Genomic DNA, 25,650 nt, shown 5'->3' with positions numbered 1-25,650 from the left:
AATGGTCAATTTTGAATTTGATTGTAGGATGGTATGTATTGTAGAATTGTTTGACAGTCTCTTCTCCCTCAGTCCAAATCATAAAAATATCAACAATATACTGGTGGTATTTCAGGGGTTTTGTCTGAAAAGTATTTAGAAATATCTCTTCCAGTTCTGCCATGAAGAGGTTTGCATATTGTGGTGCTATCCTCATGCCCCTGTTTCTTTTTGTAAACTGCCTAAGTTTAAAGTGGGTTATAATAAATAGAGATCTTTAAGTCTGTCCTCATATCTTTATGACAAAGACCACTGATCATTTTAGTAGCCTTCCTCTGAACCAACTCCGTTCTGTTTATATCTTTCTGAAGCTGCAGTCTCCAGAATTGTACACAGTATTTTAAATGAGGTCTCACCAGAGTCTTATACAGGGGCATCAATACCTCCTTTTTCCTACAGGTCATACCTCTCCCTGTATGATCAAGCATCCTTCTAGATTTTGCTGTTGCCTTTTCTACCCGTATGGCCAGCTTAAGATCACCACATATGATCACACCAAGACCAGCTCCTCTTCCATGCACAAAAATTCTTCACCCCCTAATTTGAAGCAACATAGCAATGGCAACCTGGCCTGGAACTTGAATCAAGAATTTTTTATCTCTGTAGGAGCCTATTCTTACTTCTACGTTACCTCTTCACCAGCTTAGCTGCATAAAGAGGAATATAACCAGCAGAAGAAAGGTGGTGTTGATGACTCTGTATAAGCTATTGGTGAGGTCCTACTTGAATACTGTGTTTAGATTTGGAAGCCATATCTTGCTAAGGATTTAAAAAGAGAAAAGCAAAAAAATGGTATGAGGTTTGTGCCACAAGACATATGAGGAGAGTTCTGGACTTAATTCTAAATGGGCTACAAGAACCGGCGCAAGTTGTAGAAGTAGAAAGGGCACTGGGAAGCAGTGATCACAATATGATGCGCTTCAACCTGGACACAGGCAAAATATCGATCCAGAACGACGACCACAGTACTGAACTACCGAAAAGGGAATTCCAAAGGGATGAGACTCATGGTGGGGAAGAAGATTAAGAAGAGGATAAGCACTGTAAAAACGCTAGAGCAAGCACGGTCCTTTTTTAAGGACACAGTCACCAAGGCGCAAAATCTATATATACCACGTATCAACAAGGGATCCAAGAGGAAAAAGAACAAGGAACCAGCGTGGCTCACTGTAGCAGTAAAGGAAGCGATCAGAGACAAGAAGACTTCGTTTAAGGAATGGAAAAGGTCGAAAAGGTCAAAAATGGATGAAAACTCGAAAAAACGCAAACATCAAAGCAGGTGCCATAAGGCGGTAAGATGGGCCAAAAGAGACTACGGGGAAAACAGCCAAAGAGGCAAAAAAACTTCAAGCCGTTCTTTTGATATATTAAGGGGAAACAACCTGCGAAGGAAGCGGTAAGGCCGTTGGATGACCATGGAATAAAGGGAGTACTAAAGGAGGATAAAGCCATTGCCGACAAACTGAACACATTTTTTGCATCTGTATTTACCGAAGAGGATATACACAACATACTGGAAACCAACAGACTATACGCAGGAAACGAAGATGGGAACCTGACAGGGTTGATGGTCAGTCTAAAAGAGGTATGCAGGCTGATTGATAGGCTTAAAAGCAATAAATCCCCGGGACTGGACGGCATCCATCCAAGGGTAATCAAGGAACTGAAAGGGGTTATAGCTGATCTGCTCCAACTAATAGCCAATCTGTCGATCAAATCAGGAAGGATTCCAGAAGACTGGAAAGAGGCGAATGTTACACCGATCTTCAAAAAACGTTCAAGGGGAGACCCGGGAAACTATAGACCGGTGAGTCTGACCTCGGTACCGGAAAAGATGATAGAGGCGCTGATAAAGGAACGCATCATTGATCACCTCAACGGACACAATCTGATGAGGACCAGCAAGCACGGCTTCGGCAAAGGAAGATCTTGCTTGACGAACTTACTGCACTTCTTCGAGGGAGTAAACAGGCAGACAGACAAGGGTGACCCAGTCAACATTGTATATCTGGATTTTCAGAAGGTGTTCGACAAGGTCTCGCATGAATGACTACTTCAAAAAATTGCGAGCCATGGAATCGAGAGTGAAATACTCATGTGGATTAAAAACTGGTTTGCGAATAGGAAACAGAGTGGGGGTAAATGGACAATACTCGGACTGGAAAAGCGTCACGAGTGGAGTGCCGCAGGGTTCGGTGCTTGGACCCGTGCTCTTCAACATATTTATAAATGACCTGGAAATTGTTACGATGAGCGAGGTGATTAAATTTGCAGACGATACAAAGTTATTCATAGTAGTGAAGACACAGAAGGATTGCGAAGACCTGCAACATGATAAACACGCTTGAGAAATGGGCCACGACATGGCAAATGATGTTTAACATGGATAAGTATACAGTGATGCATGTCGGTAACAAAAATCTTATACACGAATAGGGGCTTTCTGGTGTGGCACTCTGAGAGACCCCCTAGGAAAGAGACTTGGGAGTACTGGTAGACAAGTCAATGAAGCTGTCTGCGCAATGTGCGACGGCAAAAAGAGCAAACAGAATGCTAAGAATGATTAAGAAGGGGAATCACAAACAGATCTGAAAAGGCTATCATGCAGCTGTACCAGGCCATGGTATGCCCCCACTTGGAATACTGCTTCCAGCCCTGGTAACCGTACATGAAGAAGGACATAGTACTACTCGAAAGGGTTCAGAGAAGAGAAACTAAAATGGTTAAGGGGTTGGAGGAGTTGCCGTACAGTGAGAGATTAGAGAAGCTGAAACGACCAGGTCCCAATTTGCATTAGCCTCGTTCTGCTGTCCTGACTACAGATGCAACCGGGGATACCTCTTTAGAAAGAAAAACACACACACACACACACACAAACACACATGCAAATAGGCAAAAAGATATTCTCTCTCTCTTCTTTTTCATTCAGAGTACTGTATACACCTTAATAGCATTTCACATGGGTCAGTTTTTTTAGCATATGACTGTAGGAAAGACCATATAAGGTAATAGGATACATAAAAGCAACAAGAAAAGGGTAGCAAACATAAGGGGAGGGGGAAATAGTGGGAAGTTTCCATTATGGCATATAATACTGTCCTGTCTAAGGTCTAGCAATGTTTCTTGTAACAAATGTTTCTTATCAAAACAAGAACTACAGAACACAATGGAGACACAGAGCTCAGAACACAAAAAGAAAAGGCCTTGTGGTTTTTTTCCTTGGCAAAATGTTAACTGTTTCAGCAGTTCCTTTTACATAAGCAAGAACAGAAAAACTTACAAAGAATATATGCCCCTTCAGAACCTGAGCCTCTTCTCCCTTTAAAAGAGGAGACTGAGAGGGGACATGATCGAAACATTCAAGATAATGAAGGGAACAGACTTAGTAGATAAAAACAGGTTGTTCACCCCTCTCCAAGGTAGAGAGAACGAGAGGGCACTCTCTAAAGTTAAAAGGGGATAGATTCCGTACAAACATAAGGAAGTTCTTCTTCACCCAGAGTGTGGTAGAAATCTGGAACGCTCTTCCGGAGGCTGTTATAGGGGAAAACACCCTCCAGGGATTCAAGACAAAGACAGACAATCTCCTGCTGAAACAGAACATACACAGGTAAAGCTAGACTCAGTTAGGTCACTGGTCTTTGACCTAAAGGCCATGGCGGGAGCGGACTGCTGGGCACGATGGACCACTGGTCTGACCCAGCAGCGGCAATTCTTATGTTTTTATGAAGATGTATACCCTGGAGGAACAGAGACACAGGGGTGGTATAATACAGACATTCAAATATTTGAAAGGTATTAATATATAAACAGACAGGAAGGCACTAGAACTAGAGGGCATGAATTTAGGTTGCAGGGGGGCCCATCTCAGGAAAACCATCAGGAAGAACTTTTTCAAAGAGAGGGTGGTAGATAACTAAAATGCCTTCCCACAAGTGGAGGAGATAAGAACAGTAACAATTTTAAAAGATATGGGATAAACATAAATTAATTTTACATGGAAACTATTGCTGCCCGATTCAGGAAAAAAAAATTCAATTCGATTCGATTCAGCCTATTGAATCGATTTTTCAATTCGATTTTCCTGCCCAAGTGGGTGTTTTTTTCAAACATTCCGGTGGGTTTATTACCTCTTCACCAGCTTAGCTGCATAAATAGGAATATAACCAGCAGAAGAAAGGTAGTGTTGATGACTCTGTATAAGCTATTGGTGAGGTCCTACTTGAATACTGTGTTCAGTTTTGGAGGCCATATCTTGCTAAGGATTTAGAAAGATTTGGAGGCTCAGAGAAAAGGCACAAAAATGGTATGGGGTTTGTGCCACAAGACATATGAGGAGAGTTCTGGACTTAATTCTAAATGGACTACGAGAACCGGCCTCTTCACCCCTTTTATAGCCTCTTCATCCCCTTTGCCTTCTCCTAACCACACTGGCACTGTGCTATAAACAAACAAACAAACAAAAAAGGACTTTTCCTCTCTCTGTTAAATCCTAGCTCACGTTTGCAGTCTAACACCAGCACTGGCAGGATACACGTTTCAAATCTGACATATTGTAATCACAAAACAGAAAATAAAATTATTTTTTCTACCTTTTGTTGTCTGGTCATTATTCAAATCTTGTTGGTCCCAGGCTCTGTCTTCTGATAACTTGCTTGCCAGGGTCTCCTTTCTTCTTTCTCTGTGCTAACCATCCATCTGCCATCTCTGTCCTCCCCTTCTGTTTCTCTTCCCTCCCCTGGAGGTCTGGCATCGTTCCTTTTTTTCGTCTCCATCCACAGATCCACCTTTTCTCAACTACCCTTTCATCTAGCATCTCTCCCTCCTTCCCCACCACATCTCCCTTTCTTTTCCCCAACTACTCTCCTATCTAGTATCTCTATCCGTCACTCCATACCATCCCTTGTGTCCAAATTCTCTCCCTTTCTGTTCCTTCCCTCCCTAAATCCCATTGTCCACCATCTATCTCCCTCTCCTCTGTTTTTAGACCCATTATTTCTTCCCCCCAAAGTCCGGAATATGCACGTCTCTTTGAACCCGCTTCCCTCCCTCCATGTACTTCTACACCAGGGCCTCCCTCCCCTGAAGGTCTGTCCCCCCTGAAGGCCTGCACCACCCCCAGGAAGGCCTGCACCACCCCCCGAAGGCCTGCCTGTCCCCTCTAAAGGCCTGCACCACCACCCCCTCCGGAAGGCCTGCACCACCCCCCCCTCTGGAAGGCCTGCACCACCACCCCCTCTGGAAGGCCTGCACCACCCCCCCTCCCTCCGGAAGGCCTGCACCACCCCCCCTCCGGAAGGCCTGCACCACCCCCCCCCTCCGGAAGGCCTGCACCACCCCCCCCCTCCGGAAGGCCTGCACCACCACCCCCTCCGGAAGGCCTGCACCACCACCCCCTCCGGAAGGCCTGCATGTTCCCCCTGACTTCCCATGCCTCCATTTACCTAATTTCAGCAGCGGCGCAACCTGCAGAGAGGATCGCCGGTGCTAGCGATCTTTGCAAGCTGCCATAGGCCTTCCGAGCTGTCTTCCCTCTGCCACAGTCCCGTCCCTCCTCTGACGTCAGAGGCAGGATCGCTGCAGATGAAACAGCTCTGAAGGCCTATGGCAGCTTACAAAGATCACTAGCACCAGCGATCCTCTCTGCAGGCTGTTCCGCTGCTGAAATTAGGTAAATGGATGTACTGGAGGCCAGGGGGGAAGCTGGACACCAGCACTTCCCAACTGAACCTCCCTCCTCACCCTCTAAAGCAGGATGGCAGCGGCCAGCCAGCAAGAGGCAGCGCTGCCGCTCCTGCTTTAGGGAACGAGGGAGAGAGTGTCAGTCACCGAATCAGGAGGCCGATTTTTTTTGTTTTAAATTGATTCGAATCGATTCACCCAAAGTGAATTGGTGAATCGATTCGAATCGTGAATCGGGCAGCACTAATGGAAACTTAGCGGTGATTAGATGGCAACTCTAGCAATTGGGAAGCAAGACTAGTTCCAGGCAGACTTCTATAATCTGTGCCCTGATCACAGCTGGACTGGAGTGGAGCTTTGAGGACTGCTTCACTAACTGGGAAAACAAGGTCAGTGCCAGGCAGAATTCTACAGTCTGTGCCCTGAAAATGGCAAGGAGAAATCAAGTATGCATATATGTAGAATCGCATCATCCTATGAGTATCTTGTTGGTCAAACTGGGTGGACCACAAACTACAATTACAAAGACTAGGGGACACTCGAAGTTACAGGGAAATACTTTTAAAACCAACAGGAGGAAATTTTTATTCACTCAGAGAACAGTTAAGCTCTGGAACGCATTGCCAGAGGTTGTGAAAAGAGTGGATAGCAGAGCTGGTTTTAAGAAAGGTTTGGACAAGTTGGACATAGTCTGTTATTGAGAAAGACATGGGGGAAGCCACTGCTTGCCCTGGATCGGTAGAATGGAATATTGCTACTCCTTGGGTTTTGGCCAAGTACTAGTGACCTGGATTGGCCACCATGAGAGCTACAATAAATTAAACTTAGTTCTTCTTTACCTTAAAGTTTGCTGTTTTGGAACAATGCTTGGCGAGACCACACATCAAGTTACCAAAAAAAATAAACATATGCAGGACCTCTGCATTCTGGTCATTCCCATACCATTGCAGGGGTAGCCCCTGTATGGGGGGCAGGTTTATGGGTTGGGTCTTTTCTGTCCATTTTATGGCATTCTTTTCTTAATTAAAGTGGACAGAAAAGACCCAACCCATAAACCTGCCCCCCATACAGGGGCTACCCCTGCAATGGTATGGGAATGACCAGAATGCAGAGGTCCTGCATATGTTTATTTTTTTTTGGTAGCTTGACATGTGGTCTCACCAAGCATTGTTCCAAAACAGCAAACTTTAAGGCAAAGAGGAACTAAGTTTAATTTATTGTAGCTCATTTTATATGGTAAAGTGTTTGAAATCACAATTTTAAATTTTCATCAAATGTTTCTAAATAATGTGGGGGTGGTGTCCCTTAAATTTAAATATCTTAGACTCCATAATATATAAAAATTCTATAGGAAGATCACAATTTAGTAGCATCAAGTCCACATCACATAAGAACAATTTTCCACTGAAGCACAAAAAGAATGTATATATATATATATATATATATATATATATATATATATATATACATACACACACAATACAGTCAAACCTCAGTTTGCGAGTAACGCGGATTTTGAGTGTTTTGCAAGATGATGTACATCTCTATGAACTGTCATTCTGTACTAAGTTCAGTACAAGGAAGAATTTAGGAGCTGATTTACTGCTTTTACCAGACTGCGAATCCAGCTGCCTGGGCAGGGCAAGGACTTGCCTAACTGTACCCAATACTGAAGACAGTTGAGGAGAAAAGAAACAAACTCTCCACAAAAAGACATAACACTACAGGTGCCCAGTCTTCTAATGAGATGTTTTTGTTAGAACATAAGAAATGCCTTCACCGAATCAGACCTTAGGTCCATCTAGTCCGGCGACCTGCACACGCGGAGGCTAAGCTAGGTGTTCCCTGATGAAGTCCCTGTTTACCCGTATCCCTCAATGTGATTTGCAAGAAGGTGTGCATCCAACTTGCCCTTGAATCCCATAATGGTGGTCTCTGTCACAACCTCCTCCGGGAGAGCATTCCAAGCGTCCACCACTCATTGTGTGAAACAGAACTTCCTGACATTTGTCCCGGGCCTGTTGCCCCTCAATTTCAGTCCATGACCTCTTGTCCAAGTCACATTTGGCAACGTGAATAACGGTGTTTCTTGCTCTATTTTGTCGAATCCTTTTATTATTTTAAAAGTCTCAATCATATCCCCTCGCAGTCTTCTTTTCCCCAGGGTGAATAAGCCCAGTTTTCCGAGGCATTCTTTGTAGCTCAAATTCTCCATACCCTTTACTAGCTTCATGGCTTGCCTCTGCACCCTCTCCAGCAGGGTTATATCCTTCTTTAGGCAGGACCAGTGTCGGATACAGTACTCCAAGTGTGGTCTGACCATTGCTCTGTAAAGCGGCATTATGACGTCCGCCAATCTACTTGTGATTCCCTTCTTTATCATGCCCAACATTCTGTTTGCTTTCTTTGCCGCCGCTGCGCATTGAGCCAACGGCTTCAGGGTCCTGTCTGTCAGTACTCCCAGGTCCCTTTCTTGTTCGCTCTTGCCCAGTGTCACACCTAACATTTTATATTCATGTTCCTTATTTTTCCTGCCCAGGTGCATCACTTTGCATTGTTCACTGAGATAAATAATATCATTAAGTTTCGATATATTCCTTTACAGCTTACATAGCAGCAGTTATTTTTATATTGATATTCTTATAAATTTCCCTTTTCTGCTATTTCCAAAAATGGTTATCATCTTCATTTCTTTACTTTTATGTTTCAAACATTTTCTATTTATTTTACATTTTTCTCTAAGTTCACTATAATCATAGTTTTGAGGCACAATATACATTTTACTTTCTTGCACGTATGCTTTCTCTCTGTTACATAGTTTTACCTGCAATGCTCAGATTTAGCGGTCAAAAGAACCATTAATCATGGACAGTAATAGCACACACATATACTCACTATATTGGTATGTTACACTTACTACATTGCTGTTTTACACAATTTGCCTCTGTCCATTTGCTCTTGACACTATTTTACTCTTAACGTACCTACACTGGTCTACATTTTGGTCCTAAAGCACAGTTACTTACCACTTGAACTGCTTGCTCCAAATTTTTACTTTGTAGGATGATGGGGCAGATTCACCATAAACTGCAGTCATGCGTTCATTGATCTCTTTTGGCTTTTTCCCTTCATTTGTGAGAAATTTAATCACAGAACAATGCTCCAAATCTAGCAGTTTCTTGATTTATACAAGGACTCTCCTGGCATCCTGTCTCTTGGAATGTTAGACTTGTACTGAGCTGCAACTGTGCATGAGTAACCTTGAGACACATCACAACATGCACAGACTTGTTTCAACATGTTTGCTACTTTCTTTCATACTTACCGTATATATTCAAATATAAGATTAGATTTTAGGGCCAAACAAATGACCCCAAAACAGGGATCTTGTCTTCTATTCAGGTAAGCGCCCACCCGCCCCACTCCCAGACTTGTTGCAGCCTGCCGTATGACCTGGTGGGCTGGTACAGGAAGGTTCCCTCCAGTCTCCTGTCCCAGCCAACTGACAATTTTTTTTTTTTACCTCCTTCCCTCCTCCCCCATGTACCTTTTTGAATCCAGCAGTGTACTGGGCAGGAGTGAGCTTTTTGTGCTCTTGCCCAGTGCTGAGCTGCTCAATGAATAACTGCCACCACTTCTGCAGTGTCTCCAAGGTCCACTGCGGTGCAATCCCCCTAAGGCTTCTGGACTCTACTAGGCTACAGCCCGAGTACTGCTATCTTCAGTAAACCAGACAGCACACCATATTCTTGTGGGGGAAAAAATCATTTTATTTCATTAAGGCTTCATTGTGCACTTGCCTTCAAAATAGTCAATTAAACACATGAGAAAAAAACCCATCAAACAGAAAAAAGAGTCCAATTTATAATCCACCAGTATTAGGCATAGTCTTAGTCCATCTGGATGATCCTCTTCCAGAGCAAAGGAAATAAACAAACATTCTCTTTAGCTCCTTTCACAGCTAACTAGACTCTTACATTAGCTAGACTGGTAATGAGCCCAAATTTAGCAGACAGTCTGGTGGGTAGTACTGGTCAAACATTACAGATACTAATCCATAGTGTCCAGGTATTTTAGCATTTTTTTGCATAAGCATTTCACAGACCCGGAGCATTCATAAAGGACAAAAACAAAAACCTTTTCAAAACTTTCCACTGTAGCAAATAAACTGTAGAACTCTGTCCTTAGAGCCTCACCCTACACAGTTCCATTGGACAGACACACGTTCAGCTTGTAATGCAGTCTCGATGCAAAAACAATAATACAGCCACCTTAGGTTTAAAACAGTGTATCTCAAACTGTGTACCGTGGGCATACTAGTGTGCCTCCTGAGATTCCAAGTGTGCCATGGTACACCAAAGAGGAAGAGAGGTGCCTGCCAGCTGACTTCCCTACGCGGTATGACGCCAGCACTACCAGATTCGACAAAGGCCTGCATGTTTCCCCCTTCTCTCTAGCGTCCTCCAACTTCCCCCTCTGGCCTCCCGGTCTCACCTTTAAAGCTAATTGTGATTAGGGTACTCAGTTGATATTTGTTAGACGTAGGGGGTACTTAGCTTGAAATAGTTGAGAAACACTGCTATAGGCAATCAGCTGATGCCAGTGCCTCTCCTTCTTTCCGGCCCACTACCTTTAGTGTGCCCCTGCTCTAGAAAGTTTGAGACACACTGGTCTAAAACATTTTGTCTTGTTCCAGGTGCTTAGCTGAAGTCCATGTTTTTCTTCCACTGGCAACACAAAACTGGAGGCTTCTCCCACTCTATTTCCTAGTCTCCACCAAGGTTCTCTGCCAGGCTTCTTTTCTCTAGGACAATACCTTCACCTCACTTCCAGTCCTCATGGCTGACTTCTGGTCACATTGGCACTGCTTAAACTTGGCACCTCCTGCCCCTTCTGAAACAGCTTCCTAGGGAAAAAGGGCTCTGTTGGGCTTTGTCACTCCTCCCATGATTACCTTAGCTGGATCCTCAAAGGGAACTATTCTTTCTTCCCAGGACTCTGCTCAGGGGTTTCTTAAAGGGCCAGTATTAAACCACTTTACTCTGGGCTGTTTCTTTCTTTCCTTCTGGCAGCCTGGGGTTTAAAGCTGGTTCAGGGGTAGTCCTGGGCCAATGATAAGTGTGGGATTCCGAGATCTGTCTGTGCAGCACTGGGTCCCTGTCACATAGTATCCACCTCCTAAGAGGACTACCCCTGGGTAAAAACCTATCCGTACAAGGATTTAGGTAGCTCACCCTTTCTTTTTCCGCCTAGGTGTAAGTTGGTAGCATAAGCAGTTGGTTAGTTTGGAGGTCCTCTGGCCACCGGAGTACCAGAACTCCAGGACTATCAGAAAAGCCTGCCCACCCGGGGTCCTTTCCATCCTCAAGTACATCAGTTTGATACCTCTTCTGTGCCTTTTTTGGGCACTATGAAGTATATGGAGCATCTGACGTAGCCAGATTCATTTTTGGGAACTAGTTCTATGGCATGAATGTCCAAAAGATGTACTGTTGCTTGGACCCTGGCCTCCTTTTCTGGCCATTCGGTTGGGAAGATGAGAAAGAGCTGGAAGGGGCAAGAAAACTATCTTCTGCCCCTCTCAAATAACGTCAATGATCCATCAGTTTGACGAGATCTATTCCATTCCCTCCTTGGGTGGCTGAGATGCCACACAACCCAGAGAGTTGCAGGCATCTGAAGTTACCAAATCTGTCTGGACCCTTGGAAGGGTCTCTGTGAAGAGCAACCAGAAGAGAACTGACGGAATATCCAAGAGGAATGAAAATTGAATCTGCCACCCCCTGTGGAATGTCAAACTCTACTTTCTGGTAGAGATTTGAGATGGCAATCCACTACACTGGTCATAAGGTCGTCCAAGCTTTTGCCAAAAAGCATCTGCCCCTTAAAAGGTAATCTGCTTAAAATAGCCTTGAAGGCTGAATCACTCGCCCACTGCCTAATCCAGAGCATCTGGTGGGCAGAAACGGCGTAAGCTGAGACTTTGCTCACGACTCTGATGTCAAAGAGCATCGGCTACGTAATCCACTCCTTCCATAATCAAGTGAGGCAGACATTCTCCAGATTCAAAACACTACGCCGTAATCTGGTATGACAGGCTCATGCCACCAAGGAGGCTGCCTTTGATGCTTTGATACCCAAATCTAGCACTTCAAACTATATTTTTAAGGACCACATCCACCTAGCAATCCTATGCATCCTTCAGCATCACACCTCCCTCACTAGGAAGGGAGGTACGCCTAAGTCACTTGAGCTACCACAGAATTCACCTTTGGCTGCGAAAACAGCTGCTGAAAGTCAGAAGTCATAGGATAAAGTCTAGACCAATGGTTCCCAACTCTGTCCTGGTGGCCCACCAGGCCAATCGAGTTTTCAGAATAGTCCTAATGAATATGCAAGGAGAAGATTTGCATGCCTGTCACTTCCATTATATGCAAATCTCTCTCATGCAGATTCATTAGGGCTAGCTTGAAAACCCGATTGGCCTGGTGGTCCTCCAGGACAGGGTTGGGAACTTCTGGTCTAGGCATAGCTTTTGCCACCTTTAGGGAACCTTCAGGTGACTCCCATTGGTCAGCAACTAATGAGGTGATGTCTGGATGTGCCTGAAAGTAAGTAGTCAGAATACTGAAAGGTGGAGGGCTGCTGAGGGTCCAGCTTCAACTCAGATTGTGTCCAAAATGAAAAACAGTTGCGGTCTTGAAGATGGCACACCGAGGGATCGTCTCCCTGATCAATAGCCACAGACTCCTGATCTCTAGTCCCCAACAGGGACCCTAAATCATCTAAGGATGCTGCGGATTACTGAGATAATAATAGCATGGAAAGGGACTTTCAGTTCTCCCAGTCCTGCTCCGAATGTCTATAGACGTTTGGAGCTGACCCCTGGAGGACTTCCTCTCGCACCCTGTGGAACAGGGCGACTTCTCAGCCATCAAAGCTATACAAAAAAGGCATGAAACAGGAGCAGATTGGCCTGGGGAATCTATTGCAGATGATCCCTGAGCAAAACAAGGGGTTTTGAGGCAGAGATAAAAGCTTCTGAAAAAAAAAGACATAAAAATCCAAGATGGCCACCGCCAGTAAAATTGTGCCAAAAATGGCCCACTGCAGCTTTCCTGAAAAACAAAACACATTTAAAAAGTTGTTTTGAAAGTGGGAAACCTAACTCTAACCCCAGAAACCCTCAGACATACCTTTTTTGGGTCTTGGGCAAATTTTAGTTCGGGAATAGGGCTTAAAGAAAGGCATACTGGTGGTCTGGGCGAATAAGCGCCTAAACGTAGAGGTAGGCCATTTTCGGGGGGGGGGGGGGGGGGACGACGACAAAAAAAACACATTTTAAACATTTTTTTTCCATAATGGACATTTCCCTGCTGCCTACTTTGGGTGTCTAGCACTTAGGCCAAAAAGAAACTTAAGACTTTTTTTTTTATTATGCCTCTCCACGCTAATGAGTTCTGGACTGACTCAGCAGAATACAGTTTGTTCTCACTTGGGAAGTCTTTCAGTCTTCACTACTATAACTTTATTTATGAGTGAATTCTCCTAAGTTGCACTTTAGCTAAGTCAGCAGCTCATCCTCTCAAGACTAGTGGTTTGTTCTTCAATTTACTCAGATTTAAAGCCAGTATCCTCCTTCTTCCCTCAACACTGGTGAGTTCAATGCCTGTAGTTACATCAGTGTTTCTCAACATGCGGTATGCATTCCCTTAGGGGTACGCGAGCCGCTTATTGAGGGTCAACTGAATGGATTTGCTCCCCCCCGCCCAGTCAGCAGCAGGCAGCATGTGAGTACTGCTGCAGATACCGTGATGAGATTCAATGATGATGTCATCAGCAGTGTGGCAGAGGAATACTCGGGCGTGAGAAAGACGCGATGGGGCCTGTGCAAGACGCGATGGGGCCTGTGCTGTCGACTGTGCAGTTATAAAGTACTGTACTTCAGTCTCGCGGTCGGGATTTGGATGGGTGGGAGAGATGGAAGGGTCACGGGGCGAGCACTGCTGCTACTGGCAACTAGGGCTTATTTTCGGGGATAGGGCTTATATTAAGACCTACCCCCAAAATCATGCATGCTAGGGCTTATTTTCGGGGTAGGTCTTATTTCCAGGGAAGCACGGTATGTACCTGCTAGTCCTTACCTCTTCCTCAAACATTGCAGACAAATCCATTTTATAAGCACATTTTTCTTTACTGACAGTGTTGTTCCATGACTTCTATATATCTTGGCTAACACAACTTTTCAAATATTTTTCATGGTTGTAAAAGAGCAATGTTGTGAATATCACACATAAAAGGATTACCTTATGATCTTAAATGTAATGGTAGATCCTAAAAAGGTAAAGCTAGGCTCAGTGCAATTACAGTTTCTCCTTGACTGGCAATCCAATCTCAGTGAATGCCATAGGACAGCTCTGGACATGTGCTGATAGTTAAAGGTATTGGTCTCAGCAGCTAACTAGTCTGAGGTTTTAGTCCAGTACTATTTTCTTAATTCCTGTTCCAAAAAATTACTTCATGCAGTACAGAAGGCGACAAACAGGACTAATTTTAATCAAAAAACATGCTTAGGGTTGTAACAGCAATTTGTGAGTATTCTAAGCGCTTCAAATTTTTTACAAATTTTCTAAAGACTGAAAACTTTAGAGCACATTATATAGGATAGGGGTTGCACTACACACTTATTTGATAAGATGGGAGCCCAGTACTGGTAAATATCCCAATACAGATCAGTCTTATTACAGGTACTGGGTGGGCTGTGTATTACAAAATGACTTAACATCATGAGAAGAGATAGGTTGCAAACCTTGGCATTGTCAGCTCCAAAGTAAAATTTGGGAAACAATTTGCTGTATGACCAGTTATGGACAAAATGTGTTCAAATGAGTAAAAGAAATACTGAATTAAAACCCTATAGTAACATAAGCCAGCAATACTGCAGCACTCCTACTACTGTTATCTACCCTCCACCCTCTAGCATGGAAGAATGCATGGACATTACCTTCCATGTGTTCTATCTCAAAGTCTGGTAAAAGTTCTGAGATCCCTGACCCTCTCCCTAGAGAATAAGAAAAAAGAATGTTAATAAGCAGCCAAGTCAGTAGAGACTTAAAGAAAAGTGAAGATGTTTAGTTAACATTTTACACATAGTTTGTTGGCCCATAAAAAAGAGAGGCAAGCTCTTGTTAGGTTCCAAACTTTGCACAGGAACTTAGTAACATGGACTGTACTAATCCAAAAAAGTTCAGTCCCTTGACAGATGAGCTACAGCGCCTGGCAAAGTGGCTGATTTGTGTTATGCGAGCATGGCACTCTAAACTCTGAACTACCTGTAAGTCTCAAACCAATACACAGATCCAGCTGAAAAATTTTGTATGATTTAGTTTGGGACCCTAGTGAACGTCCACACAAAATTTTATTCAATTTGGAGGAGGTGGACAATTTTCAAAATTAGTCCACTTGACGTGGAATGACCCAAGGAAAAATTATGTTCTTACCTGTTAATTTTCTTTCCTTTAGACGCAGCAGATGAATCCAGAGACCAATGGGATAGCACACATCTACCAGCAGGCGGATATAGAAAAACTGATTAACAGGTGGTCCTATTGGCTGGCACTCCTCCTGTATCTCCAGTATAGCTCCTTGCCCAAGCATCCGTAACCATCAATAGGCATAGCATGTAAAAAACTTCTTTCCCATAACAAATCTCAAAAGGCAATAATACAGAATACAACCATCAACAATAACAAACTTCGAAAGTTGGAAAAGAAAAAACCGACAGACAATATCCAGAAAGGGTGGGGCTCTGGATTCATCTGCTGCGTCTAAAGGAAAGAAAATTAACAGGTAAGAACATAATTTTTCCTTCCTTAGCAACAGCAGCAGATGAATCCAGAGACCAATGGGATGTAGCAAAGCAATCCGCAATCTGGGTGGGAAGTAAACGCCGCCTCCGCAACAACCGAAGCACTAAACGCATCTACCGCATGCGCCCCCACATCCAACCAGTAATGCTGAGAGAAAGCACTCTCGGAAGACCAAGTAGCCGCGAGACAAAACTCCTCCAAGGAAAAAACCTCTGGACTGAGTCCAAGAAGTAGCCATCGCTCCGGCGGAATGGTCATGAAGTTCTTTCACCAACCGCTTCCCTGCCATCAAGCAAGCGTAAAGAATGTCCTCCTGGACCCATCGAGCGATGGAGACTTTGGACGCCGCCATACGTTTGAGGCGTCCCGTGAAGAATACAAAAAGGTGATCTAAACAACTAAAAGTCGTTAGAAACCAAGCTCGCGGAGAACGCTACGCACTTTCTAAAAATTCAGTGAATAAAAGCACGTCTCCCCATTTCTCCTCACAGGAAGAAGGAAGGAAAAGTGAGAGTGACATAAAAGAAAGGATGACACCTTAGAAAGAAATTGTGTTACCGTCCTAACTGACACCCCAGATTTTGTAAATCAAAAATAGGAATCCTCACCAAACAAGGCCTGCAACTCAGAAAACCGCCGAGCTGAAGCCATGGCCACAAGAAACCCCGTGTTCAATGGCACCGCCCTTTAGAGTCTCAAAAGACAAGGATGAAATGAAGCCTTCGGTAAACTGTGAAGAAGTACCTTAAGACTGTACTCCAGAGAGGGCTTTCTAAGAGGTGTACGAATATACCATACTCCGTTTAGGAACTGAACTACATGAAGCTGAGAAGTAAGCGAAGAGCAATTTACCTAGCCCTTGTAACAAGCTAAGAATGGCACTTGAAGCTGAAGGGAATTGAACGCTAAGCCCTTGGCAATACACTTGTGCCAAAAATGAACTCTGGAAGGGTGCAAATGTTGAGAAGTACCCAAGAAAGGAAAAACCTCCAAAAGGAAGCAGAAGCCACAGGTGAAGACGTCTGTATCGCCTGGATAAGAGAAGAAACAACCTGCTTCGCAGAACCCTTACACGTCAGCCATGACTTTTCAAAAACTAGGTCGCAATACCAAAGTAGTACGAATATCCATGGTGATCAGACCCTAGGTGAGCAAATCCGGAGATACCAGGAAACTCAACAGTCTGGCTGTCGAAAGACTCAACAGATCTGCATAGCAAGGATGGCGCAGCCAATCCAGAGATTCTACAAATACTGTGCCCTGAAAGCGAGTTTGAGATGGCAAATCCAAGCCATTATCAGCCAGGGGAAAACACTGAAAAAGAAAAACCAGAGATGAGAAAGAAGCCATGCTGCTACCCCCTCTGACTCCCACTCCCTGTGCCCGCCGAAGAAGCTAGGAAGCTTAGAATTTTGAGACGAGGCCATGAGGTCTAGTTCCAAGAGATCTCACTTCCATAAAAAGAGCTGGAACGCCTGAGCCAAAATTCTCAATATCCAGGATGTAGAAGATTTCACTATTACTAACATTTACACTTTCTAGTGCGTACACAGCGCTGTACACTGTAACATACAATAAATGGGTCATGCTCAGATTTCGCGGAGAGAAAGTCTATCCAAACTCTTTTCCTGACCCATAAAATGATCTGCCAACAGAAAAGGAAGATGAGGGTCCACCCATTGAAGCAGAACCACAACTTTACCCACCAACTGAGTACATCACCTACTGCCCAGGCTGTAGAGAAATACCCCATCATAATACTAACTGAAAAGACCTTCAGTGTCATTCCGGAAGAATGGTCTGAAGCTTCAGAAACGGTAGCCTGACCACGCTCCAAAGCTGAAGAATGAACAAGAGTTGCCTCTTAAAACCAGACTCCTGGAGCTGAGGATGGAAGGCACCGAGCCCCCCAACCCGACAGCCCGGGATGTTTGGTGGCCATGAGCTAGTCCAGCAAAGACCGAGGCATGCCTTTGAAAAGAGAAATCTCGCTGAGCCACCAAATCATACAGAGTGATATTTGAGGAGCCTACCAAATAATTGGAGCCCTGAGATACTGGGAACCACCGGAACAAAAGCGACTAATGTAGTGTTATAATGGGAAAGCAAGCCGAAGTTCCCAGTGGAGTCAGCAACATGGATCCTAGAACCTGTACATAATCCCATACTCTTGGTCATGGTGATCAAAGAAGAATGCAAACCTGAGACTGTGCTCTATCGCCCTAGACTCTGGGAAGAAACACATTTCTCTCCTATATTAATAAAAAACATCTCTCCGATATACCTATAAATAGTACAGAAGAAAAGAGCGCTGTGCAAATTCGAAGATTCATGTCCAAAGAACTGAGGAAAAGAAACCACCCTTTTCGTGTCAGTCAAATGGCCCGACTGGAAGATGTCCGAATCAAGCAGTCAGTCAAGAAGAAAGTAGGTGAATCACCTGGTAGCGCCAAAACGGTACCACTGCCCACATTTTCTAAAATGTTTGTGAAGCCTTGGATAGGTGAAATGGCATGTGCCAAAACCGAAAGTGATGCTCCAAGAGAGGCAAGCAAACCTAGTGCCGATTCAGAGTCCATAGTGAAAATGTAAATATTCTCCCAGTTTTTCTGCAGAAATATTTAACCCTGAGAAACTAATTCAGCAGAATGGGATCCAGCCTGCCCAATGCCCCCATCTTGGGCACCATGCAGTAAGTGGAACAATGTCCCTTAGTTCCCGAAGAACTACAAGAACTGCCCTGAGGACCAGTAACACTTAAAAGGGAAACATAAAACATAGAGACTCTAAGAAAGAACCAGAAACCTAAGGAGGATGCAAAGTTGCAAACATCCTGAAAAATGTGCACAGCCCCTTGACCTGACATTATAGCGCCTTCTCCCTCATGAGAAAGCCTGAAGAGTCATTGGAAGAAGTCAAGATCACCTCAGAATGAAGTGCAGATGGTCAGGGAATGGCAGGATGAGAACTGTAGGATCTGTAAGAAGAAAGAAATTCTCCTAGGAAAAAAAATCAAGTTTCGCAATGTAAACCATGAAAACAGTACTAACTCCATGCAACGTGAGCGAAATACGTATGTCCTTTAAAGTGAATACGTACTAGATGCAATCAAGATGCTGCATCTACCGCCTCATGGAAAACAACAGCATCCTAACAGGTATCAGACAAAGTCCACATCGCTGAGAGCTTCAGGGATGAGGCTAACAGCCACATAGCGCACGCTCCTCCACGGGTTTGATAGAATAGGTATCTGGCTCCTGGTTAGAAGGAGCTCCACAGCTGTCTGGTCGGGGGTTCCGTCTAGCATGGGCCATGAGAAGATGGCAACAGGAGAAACCAGAGTGATAAGCATGGAAATCTGAAGTCCCGGCCCTCTCAGAAATATAGAAAGAGAGTCCTGGCCGTAGGAAGATGCAAAGTGTCATTATGCCCATAGAGACAGCCCGAACTTGGAAACTGTTAGTACTACCTTTAGGCATATATATCCTATGTCCCTACCAGACACATGCAGCGCAGCACAGAGGCCCAAATAAGAAGGACAGTTACCAAAAGACAAAGGCTCAATCTGCTGGGACCCCAAGAGAGACAATGAGATACCCGTGTGAAATACAGGGCACTATCTTACTGCTGATCTCACTGTACCATGAGTTGCCATATGTCGACCCGGTCCGGAGACAAATCAAGACTGGGTGACCTAGCACAGGTCAGAGTCTCTCTGGTAATCCTCTAGAGTGCCAACCCCAGAGTCCGATTAAACTAGCAGCTTCCTTCAAGGGAATACAGCAGGAACACAGACATAGACATATAAATCTGCCCAAGCTTGTCCCAAAGCTGGTGAAACACGTACAACTTGTCTGAACCAGAAAGGAGAGAAGCTGCGGCATACCCTGGCCAAAGTTAGCTGTAAATAAACTACTGGAACGCTGCAGCTTTCCCGCCGGAGACCCAAGTGCACGCCTGATTCTCGCTGACACGTGGCCGCTGCATCAACGCTCCTAGAAACATAGTTGGATTCAAGCCCCGCAAAATTTACCCTGCTGCGGCCTGCATAGAAAGAAAATCAGACTCGGGGAATAACCAGAAGAACAGTGCTGTGCTTCCCACAGCGCCGGAAAAAACATGTCCCATCCCATGCGCGCTGCTATAAACCGGCACCTGCACAATCAGCTGCACATGGCCGTGACAAACACTGACGAAAGAGAGCCTCGAAATAAACAGGACTACTACTGCTGCACTGAAACCCAACGAAGAGAACAAGTGCGAGCATGAAATCGCACCGCTACTGCTGCACTGTAACCAACAAGGAAACCAAGCGCGTGCACGCAAAGGGCGGGAAAGTCCCAGCTCCCTCAACAGATTTCTAGTCATTAAACTTAGCCTCAATAAAATATCCATTCCTTAAATGTGCTTTTACCGAACCCACAGTACTAAGACTCCCAAACAGAACCTGAAGTTCAAAAAACCATATACATACTCACAAGCTTGTTGTTAGGGCCGGTTGAAGCCAGTTAGAGCGAGTTGTGCAGCACTAACAGGGCAGAATGTAGCAAATGTGGTCTCCTTTTTTTTTTTTTTTTTAACAGAGAAGAAAAGAATAAAAAAAATCGAGACCCAGTCAGACCCTCTAGCAATGGAGGGAGGGTGAGGCAGGGACCTGGGGGGGCCCAGGTGTAACCCCTAAAGCCGGCACCGTTCAGCCGGACACCCCTGTCTCACTGAAGAGAAAATCTCAACAGGAGAAATAGCACTGCCAGCTCACTGAAGAGAAACCTCAACAGGAGAAACAGAATGGCAGTCTCACTGAAGAGAAACCTCAACAGGAGAAACAGAATGTCAATCTCACTGAAGAGAAACCTCAACAGGAGAAAATAATTTTCCAGTAACAGCCAGAATTCAGGAGCTAGTTGAATAGCGACCATTTCCTGCTGGGAGATAGAGAATACTGGAGATACAGGAGGAGTGCCAACCAATAGGACCACCTGTTAATCAGTTTCTCTATCTCCGTCTGCTGGTAGATGTGTGCTATCCCATTGGTCTCTGGATTCATCTGCTGCTGTTGCTAAGGAAATGTACTTTAAAGAAAGCAGGACAAAAAACATGGGTGAATGTGTTCTCCACCAAGTATTGTTATGTGATATAACCATGCTCAGCACAGAACAAATACTTCCAGAGTCTTTTGCAACCTTAAAGCTCCCTTGAGGTTCATAAATTGAGGTAAGAGTATGTACATTAAAATAGATGAGATCGATTGTGTGTATGTATAAGTGGATGAGATTAAACTCTATCCAAGTTTACCTTCCTACTGAGAGATTATATTCAAAAATCACCTTGGGTAAATTTCTTTAAAAAAAAAAAAGTAGTTAATAAATCTTAATAAATAGTGGGATGTGAGCATATGGTCTGAACTTTGTGTCAAACTCCATGAGGGTAAACTTTAGATGGATAACAAATGTTGCCATGGCTATAACAATCGTTCCTTCAAATCAATAATCCATCTTTAATCCAAAATTACCAAGATGGCTAGCAATTTCATATCTCATTTTCCCTAGCAGCTCCATAGCAATCCAATTCCCCAGCATAATTCTATGGTCTTAACACAACACATATGAACAGTAATAGTCCCAATATGTTCCTTTAAAGTTGAATCTGCCTGTGAATGACGAGAAAAGACAATCTGCTATTCAGAGACAGTGCATTTTGTAGCCATATTCCTAGACTAAGTGGAGGTTTTCTCTTAGCTTTAATACACTCCAGACAGAAGGAAACATTTCTTTTGCAATTCAAAGAATAAAGGACATTTTCACCTCTATGGAGATGTGGCCTAGGTCTCGACCCTGAGGGACATCCATAACAAACACTGCCCTGGCTATAACATGGCCCTAACACTGTTCTTCACTTCCCAGTGAGACTGCAGCACTTTATAATCCCAGCTGAGACAGAAAGGAAAAGAAACTTAAAAGGTGTACTTGCCACTGTAAAGGGCTAACAGACCTAAAGTAGTTTGCAGTAGCTCAGAACCAATTCATCTCCCTCCAAACTTTAGCTGCAAGCATTTAGAAGATGCGAAAAGGAGGGAGAATGGGGCAGTAGCATGGAGGGAAGATGGGCGGGAGTGGGACCTGATGCTACCAGGTATACCCCATAAAGTAGACACCACTCAGCCCAAATAGTCCCCATCTTCACTGAATTGAGAAACTCAGAACAGGAGCAAAGTAGCAAGATGACTAGGAGCCTGCGAGAGACCATCCATCTGCCTGCTAGAGATAGAGAATACTGGCTTATCATCCTATATATGACAGCTCAGTTTAATGTTCTCCATCTCTGCCTGTTGGTGAATTCATCTGCTGATAAGGAAACCTGTATTTCATCACAACATCGCAAGGAGAGAATCAGTGCCTTAACCCCAAACTTGATAGTGAAACACTCTCAGACTACTTTGCTGGCAAAGCAGATAAAATACAGTCTCACCTCGACTCTACCTTGCTACAGACATCGTCCCCCTTGCAACTCAGACAAGATCATTAAAACTACTTGCTAAGATAATAAGAATGTCTTGTATGTAACTTCGCTGTCTGTGTATAGTCTCTTCCTCTGTAAACTGCTCTAAACTGTTGTGGTACTGCGATATACAAAAATAAAGTATTATTATTACAATTGGGAACCTAACTCGATTCAAAACTATATCCTGCAACAACATCGCCAAGATATTAGATACTATTTGCCCTTCCAGCTCCAACCTAGACCCCTGTCCGCTACGCCTCCTAGTGGCGGTAAAAGATGTCTCTGTAGACTCCATCCTTCCTCTCTATGAGCAGGCGTAGTGCTCACAAACTGGAAGTCAGCGGTCATCAGACCAATATTGAAAAAACCTATATTTGACTCTAACGTGCCCAGCAACTTTAGACCTGTCACCAACCTATCCTTCGTCTCCAACATCCTGGAAAAAATAGTGTTAAACCAATTGCACTCCCTCATCAACACACAAGGAGCCATATCCGTCTTCCAATTGGGATTCAGGAAATTCCACAGTATTGAAACTGTCCTTGACATCGATGACTGCTGGAAATTCATGGATAAGGGAAATGATATCCTTCAGGTGCTGCTGGATCCCAGTGTGACATTTGACACTACTGACCTCCTCTCCTCATTGAATGGCTCTCTGAAATTGGAATCTGAGATACTGCACTACGATAGCTCACCTCCTTCATGAAAGCACAGTTACTTATAACAGGTGTTATCCAGGGACAGCAGGCAGATATTCTCACGAATGGGTAACGTCACCCACGGAGCCCCTGTATGGACCACTTTAAAAGTGCATAGCCACTTTAAGTGTTTAGAAAGTTCACGATAGCCCAAACCGTGCATGCGTGAGTGCTCACAAACTGAACACATTTTTTATGTCTGGATTTACCAAAGAGGATATATCCAATATTCCAGAAGCCAGCATGCTAAACACAGGAAATGAAGACTGGAAACTGACAGGGTCGACGGTCACAGGTCGTTTCCCCTTAATATATCGAAAGAACGGCTCAAACTTTTTTGCCTTCTTGGCTATTTTTTCCTCATAGTCTCTTTTGGCCCCTCTCACCGCCTTATGGCACTTGCTTTGATGTTTGTGCTTTTTCCAGTTTTCATCTATTTTTGTCCTTTTCCATTCCTTAAACAAAGTCTTCTTGTCTCTAATCACATCCTTCACTGCTACAGTGAAGCTACGCCGGTTCCTTGTTCTTTTTCCTCTTGGAACCCTTGTTGATACACGGTATATATAGATTTTGCACCTCAGAGACAGTGTCCTTAAAAAGGGACCATGCTTGCTCTAGTACAGGGATCTCAAAGTCCCTCCTTGAGGGCCGCAAACCAGTCGGGTTTTCAGGATTTCCCCAATGAATATGCATTGAAAGCAGTGCATGCACATAGATCTCATGCATATTCATTGGGGAAATCCTGAAAACCCGACTGGATTGTGGCCCTCAAGGAGGGACTTTGAGACCCCTTCTCTAGTATATTTACAGTGCTTATCCTCTTTCCTGATGTTCTTCCTCACCATGGCTCTCATCCCTTCGTAGTTCCCTTTTCGGAAGTTCAGAGCCATGGCAATCGTTCTGGATCGATTTTTTGTTCCTGTGTCTAGGTTAAAGTGGATCATATTGTGATCACTGTTTCCCAGCGTCCCTTCTACTTCTACACCTTGTGCCGGTCCTCGGAGTCCATTTAGAATTAAGTCCAAAATTGCATTTCCTCTTGTATTTTCCTTGACAAGTTGTTCCAGGAAGCAATTACCTACAGCATCCAGGAACTTGGTCTCCCTACTGCAGCTGGAGTTGCCTAGGTTCCAATCTATCCCCGGATAATTGAAGTCGCCCATGATAACTGTATTGCCTCCCTTGCATTCGTGTTTAATCTCATCCATCATTTCTCCATCAGTCTCTTCGGACTGCCCTGGAGGTCGGTAGTAGATGCCAATCTTCGTATCCGTTCCATTTGTTCCCGGTATTTTGGTACATAGAGACTCTACTTTATTGTTCTTTTCTGGCATGTTCTCCCTGGTAGACTCAATTTCCTCTTTTATGTATAGGGCAATACCCCCCACCTTTTTATCCTACTGTCTCTGCGGTATAGCTTGTATCCCGGTAGCACAGTGTCCCAGATGTTGTTCTCGTTCCACCATGTTTCTGTGATGTCGATGATGTCTAGGTTATCTTTTTGTAATTCTCTCATTTTATTCCTTAGGCTCCTTGTGTTTGTGTACATACACTTAAATTTGCAGCCTGTTACTTTCTTACATTTCCTTCCCCCTTCTGTCTCCCTCGTTTCCGTCCCTTTCGATCAGTCGGGATTTCTATCTTGCATAAGATCTGGTGAGTCTTCCCTGCAATCTTCTTGCACGGTATCCTTTGGGTATACCTTTTCCCGAACCATCGACTCTTGGTCGACTGTCGGCTTTCCCCTTATTATTAGTTTAAAAACTTCTCAATTTCTCGCTTGATGTTGCTTGCAAGTAGCCTCGTTCCGTCTCCACTGAGGTGGAGTCCATCCTTCCTGTATAGCTTGCTCTTCCCCAAGAACGTCGGTTGTCCAGTTGCGCATGAAGTGGAATACTTCTTCCCTACACCAGCGTCTCATCCATGCGTTGATTGCTTGCAGTTCCGTCTGCCTCTTTCCGTCGGCCCTGGGTACCGGCAAGATCTCCGAGAATGCTACCCTCGGCGTTCTGATCTTCAGCCTCCTTCCAAGTATCCGGAACTGGTCTTTCAGTGATTCACTGCTGTAGTTCCTGTTGCTCACGTTGTTTGTCCCAATATGAATCACCACCACCATATCTACCCCTTCCGCACTATCGATGATCCTGTTGATGCAGCTCACTATATCTTCCACCTTGGCTCCTGGTAGGCAGGTCACCAACCGATCCTTTCTTCCTCCCGCTGTGGCTGTCAACTTGTTGGATGATGGAGTCCCCCACGACGATTACTGTCATCTCTGTCTTCTCATGTCTCTCTAGCCGCAGGTCCGTGTCTTCAGTGCATTTCCATCTTTCCTCATCCCGGCGTTGGTTTGCATTGGACTCGTCTTCCTGTGGGTTCCCTCCGCTATTTCCAGGTCCCGCTGCTGTGTCATCTATTCCTTTCTTGTGGTTGTCCTCCAGGTGGTGCTCACTCACTGTAGGTGTATCTTGGAGGGTCCTCTGTTGCTATTGATTTACCACGGCCTCTCTGTATGCCTTTCGATGAACTTCTCTAACTCCCCCGACTTCTTTCACGTTCCTCTCAGTCATGAAGTTTTCTGGCTCTCTGATCGCCTCCTCAACTGCTCGAAGTGTTTCTAGTTCTAGTACTCTGCCCTCTAGTACTCTGACTTACTTCTTCAGGCCCTCCAGTTCCTCGCATTGAGGGGAGGTAGTCATACATATGACAAACGGTGCAGAAAATTGGATAGCTCAACATCCTGCTTCTGTCTGCTGCTCCCATTGCTGTCTGCTTGCCAGTCCGTTATCTGAAGTGGCTTCTCCCTGGGTCCCAGGTCCTCTATGCTTCTTGTTCTTCCCTACATGTTTCTTCACTCT

General features: G+C 44.5%; 1 protein-coding gene across 2 annotated transcripts in view; it reads right to left on the bottom strand.

Moving 5' to 3' along the window:
• The window catches only part of LSR (lipolysis stimulated lipoprotein receptor), a 121,524-nt gene that overhangs the window by 44,592 nt on the left and 51,282 nt on the right, over positions 1-25,650 (bottom strand). The window contains exon 4 of one of the 2 annotated variants that reach the window (XM_033963576.1): positions 14,726-14,782. The exons of the other annotated variant lie outside the window; for it this stretch is intronic. Coding sequence (XP_033819467.1) covers positions 14,726-14,782 — 57 coding nt within the window. The remainder of the gene's footprint in view (positions 1-14,725; positions 14,783-25,650) is intronic. 2 annotated transcript variants of the gene reach the window in all.

The sequence above is a fragment of the Geotrypetes seraphini genome, chromosome 11 (assembly GCF_902459505.1).
Source record: "Geotrypetes seraphini chromosome 11, aGeoSer1.1, whole genome shotgun sequence".
Taxonomy (NCBI): Eukaryota; Metazoa; Chordata; class Amphibia; order Gymnophiona; family Dermophiidae; genus Geotrypetes; species Geotrypetes seraphini.
This window is presented reverse-complemented; position numbering and strand designations above follow the sequence as displayed.